The sequence below is a fragment of the Perna viridis genome, chromosome 7 (genome assembly GCF_037379345.1).
Source record: "Perna viridis isolate PV_CMFRI_1.1 ecotype Kerala chromosome 7, ASM3737934v1, whole genome shotgun sequence".
In the NCBI taxonomy this organism is placed as follows: domain Eukaryota; kingdom Metazoa; phylum Mollusca; class Bivalvia; order Mytilida; family Mytilidae; genus Perna; species Perna viridis.
The window spans coordinates 13,742,918-13,747,646 of NC_142451.1; the positions used below are offsets into that span (position 1 = coordinate 13,742,918).

Sequence of the window (4,729 nt, forward strand, 5' to 3'; positions counted from 1 at the left end):
GCAGCTGATGCTAGACCTTTATTGTTAATCTGTACATTTTTCTTTTGATCTTGTTGACAGATATTTTTCTTCCTCTTATACATGACCAGATATTCAAAAATATCTGTCAAAACATTGTCGGTGATTGTGACGTCATTAGCCTTCTTTAGAGTTCTGAATGATTATGAAGTTATGCACCAACAGTTTGTAGTTGCACTACTAGATTTTTTGCTTAAAGTACATTAAAAATTATCAAATGTGTTTATGTGCTCATCAAGATATTTCACATGATATTTTCAGTATCAAAATCAAAAGTAACTATTATTCTATATTTCTCCCCCCAACTCATAAATACTTCATAAATGTATCTGTGTAATGCATTTATTGGAATGCTATACATACATACATAACAAAAAAGACAGCTTTTATATCTGTTCACTTTATGATATAATACAGATGAGTTTCATGTTGTATTGGGCAAACATGTATACACTTTCTTTCGAAAGTATAATTATGAACATACTGAAAGTGTTGGTATATAAAGATTCGAAGGTTGTTCAAATACTGTGTCATTTATCAGAAAAAAAAGTTTACATCACCAGATTAAAAAAGTCAAAAAACAATTCAGAAGAATCTTGGAGGTTCTTAATATACTTCAACAGATCCACGATACTTTTGCATGTGCATGGAATGTCAAATGAAACAGATGTGTGAATTGAAAACAAACTTGTTATTTTTAACACAACAAATTTACTACTATAAATTACCACGATAATATAGATTTAGATTAACTATGAGCCAGACTCCCTTTTCATGTGCATTATTGCACATTCAAACATTTTTTTATAATGTAACCACTGCTTTTATACAATGACAACTATGTAGCTTGCTTTTGTTTTGGCTTAACTTTTCTTACATAGAAATGGAAGATTACATACTGAAGCACAAAGAAAGAATGACTAGATTATTATACATAATTTGTAATAATATATATATCTCAATACAATCAAACCATTCTCTAGAAGTCATCTTGATTTGAAGCTTTTACAATATTTATATTAGTGTATATGACACCCAAGTTGAAAGTTGCAAATCATTTGGAATATACCAGGAAATGACATAAACTCTTTTAAAGCTGGTCTTGTCAGCCTAGTAGATACAAGTAGCAAATTTACATGGTCCAAAATAGTGTGAGCCATTAAGAGTTGAAAATTAAGTTGAAATTTGGGTTGTCATTTGGATCACAGTATTGCTTAATATCCCAGTCTACAGGAAAACTTTAGATGTCAAACCCTGTATATTCCAATCTGAATATACTGCAAGTACTAATGTAATATTTTACTCATAACTGAATATATATATATCTACATACAAACACTACATTATGTGCCTGCACACACTACTCAGCTGTAATCATCCTGCTGACTCTCATTCTTACAACAATGATAAATTAATTTTCTACTAAATACCGGTATTCTTAGACATTTATTATTGTGCTACTACATAATTTTTGTGTAATTCTGGCTGGATGTCAACAACAAAGTCTATTAAGTTTTTAATGGCTACTTCTTTGTTCCTTCGTACATTATCTTCAACTTCTTTTAATTTTCTCTTCGTCTCAATATCAATTTGAGACTCCATGTCACTTCTAGATCCTAAGATCTGTAACAGAAATTTAGATTCTATTACAATATTTTACATTTTATAAATATACTCATGCATCTAATGTTACAAAAGGAATATAAATATCAATCTACATAACTAATTATACTAATACAACATGTACAGCAGGAAAATATGTCTCATATTTTGTGCATCTTATATTACATTTTTATACTAATATACTTGCAAATGTATATTATAATGTAACTTAAAATATATGTAATTTACAATCGTTGATTAATATAACACCAATTATTGTTGAATTTTAAGGATTAACCTTTTAATGATATGCACAGCATCCAATACTGTGCATATCATTAAAATACACCTGTCTTGTGGGATATTCCAATTTATTCATACAGTGTACTGTTTTTTAAAATATCTTGTACTACTTCATTTAAGAATTGAATGTTTCATCTTTTTCACTTCATTGGTATTTTAAAGTATTGACCATAGCACATTTTCAATGAAGCATGTTATTTATATTTGAAAATGAGAAACTAGTCAGTGCTTTTACAAGCCAATGAAATATCAAATATGAAACATTCAATTCTAATACTTACATGTACATTTGACATGTTCCTCTTATTTGTATTGCATCTGTATCAAAGTGTTCATGATGGCAAATACTGTTTCATTTATTTTAATTTTATTTTTAGAAATGCAAACGCAATTATCAACAAGCTTTGGGTGTTGCCCATATAAATAGCTTGAAAGGTGTTTCATTGAGTATTCAAACATCATTTTTATCAATAGTTTAATGAGCAGCACTTTAATACTCACTTACTTACACCATTTATTCATTATGAGCTCTGATCATCAATCATTTCTATGCAAGATGAGACTTACAGATTTTTCATATTTTTTGTACTGGTCCTCTCTCTGTTTTCTGTAACCATCTATTTCTGCTTGAGCTTCTTCTTTTGCCTGCTTCAGTCTCTTAGCTTTCCCTGCAAATAACAAATAATGCATCAAATTGATATCAGAGGAAGGAAATTCAGCAAGTCTGATGCAAAGGACTACAAAATTGACATTATGGACTGAAGATAAAAATATACACTCCCTGAAACTAGACATTTACATTCATTGTACAACCTCCCAAATATAGAAGTCTTGAAGAAAAAACTTTTTAATTGCAGAGCAATACTACCAGTAAGCATACTTATTAACTTTCTGTATCCAATAGCTATTTATTGTAATATATAAATGCAAATTCATTTTGTTTATACATACAATTGTATTAGCAAAGATAACATTAATAACAGTAATCTGCTTAAATAAATTTACTACTGCTTTGATATTGTTTCAAATTTCTTTACATACATGTAAGTTGCATTCTTTTTAGATGGATTCATATGCTAAGTTTGTCATCTTCCCTTTGCAAACCCTAGCTGGATCACTAAGACAATTCCTTTGTATATATGGAACAACCAGTAATTTGTTTAAAAACAATTGCAAATCAGTCCATGTTAATGTTCATGAACAGTGAAGTACGATAGACACTACTGTACGTAAGTACTACCAAAAATATCTCCCTTTGCTTTCTATGCAAAATTGATCCATTAAAAAAAAATTGGGCATTATTGGAACATTAGATAACCCTTGCCATGTAATTGTCAAAAAGGGGGATGGAATAATGTTCAAAATGGCCTTACTTGAAAACTTCATATTGGAATATGAGGAGTTATTATTTTTCATGACCAGTTTTGAAATTTACCAATGATTTAAACTGAAAAAACAGAACAGAACAGAATGGAGCAGAAACGATTTTTAAAACCGGAATCTAACAGAATATTTCAAAATTCCGCTGAAAAATTATGTCCGCTACCCTTCTGTTCCAAAAGTAACAAGCTCCACCTACTCTCTATTACGGTTCAAAATGTCAACAAAACAGGGTCTCTCGTGGAAAATGATCAAAACTTCAAGAAATAATGTAATTTTTGTAGCAAATTTGATATCAGCATACAGGAAAATGATTCCAGAATCGAACTAGATAGGTGTGACATGCACAATTTCAACTTGAACGTCGTTACAGGCGGTTGAAGGGCGGTACTCTGTGGTACCACTAAATCTCCAACTTTTTGTATGGCACATCGTTCTGATCCCAACCCGACGTATCAATAATATCCAAATAAAAAAGAGGAGGGTTGCAGGGTCAGAGGAAATTCGGACAACCTGTAAACATTTAAGAGAATAAATTTTACAAACACAGCAAGTGTATGAGTGAACTAGGAAGTCTGACATGAGGAGCTCGAAATATTTGGTAGATTCATCTTTTACACGGGTGAATATAACTAAGAAACTGTGAACTGTCAACTTTGAACATTTTTCACTTTTCAGAAGGAAGATCAACCCAAGAAACTTTTACCATGGGTCACAAACCTTACAGTCAGTTGTAACCTTACTTTTTCTAGCATCCGACACCTTTTCAGCTGCCATCTTTTCAGCTTTTAAGAGCTGTTGTATTCCAGTAGATTGACTAGCCATGATCGCCGTAATCTTATGACAGGAAGTGGTGAGTCAAAGTGATTTGCAGAATGGATTCAGTACATTTTCTAAATTAAAAGTTAATCCCGGATAAAATAATTCCGGTTTTTGTTTTTGTCTTGTGTACTCTAGGTGTCCTAGTCCTATATTGCTTGAGAAGTTTTTCTTCAGGAAGATCTTGTTATCAATTTAATAGATAAAACATCCTATGAAAAATCCAATGATAGAAATCCTTTTCAGGTCCAAATTTCAAATGTTATGTATTTTGCTTTGGACGTGACATAAAAATCAGATTAGAAAATAAAAAAAATTCCATCATCCTGAGTCTGCTCAGGACTTACGACGTATAGGAGGCTGGAATTCCGTTTCTCCACATCCGAACGATGGCACCAAATTAGAAAAAGCTCGCCAGACAACCTCTATAGCTTTGTTGGAGTTCTCAGACTTGACCAGTGGCTACTTATAGCGATAATTACACTGATCCAGCGAAATGCAAGGATACCACTGTAATGTCGTATTGGGAACTAAACGCATTGTTTTGGCTATCAAATCTTATCTTTAACTTGCCTGGTTATAATCAATATGTATTGGCCTAGGCCAA

General features: G+C 31.6%; 1 protein-coding gene across 1 annotated transcript; it reads right to left on the reverse strand.

Moving 5' to 3' along the window:
• Positions 1-342: 342 nt before the first annotated feature.
• LOC148611405 (V-type proton ATPase subunit G-like) lies at positions 343-4,173 on the reverse strand. The gene is made up of 3 exons (XM_088591944.1): positions 4,047-4,173; positions 2,491-2,591; positions 343-1,641 (listed from the first exon to the last, which is right to left on the reverse strand). Exons 1-3 carry the CDS (start codon positions 4,126-4,128, stop codon positions 1,468-1,470), a joined length of 357 nt encoding a protein of 118 aa, XP_088448070.1. The 5' UTR covers positions 4,129-4,173; the 3' UTR covers positions 343-1,467.
• Between the last annotated feature and the right edge of the window lie 556 nt (positions 4,174-4,729).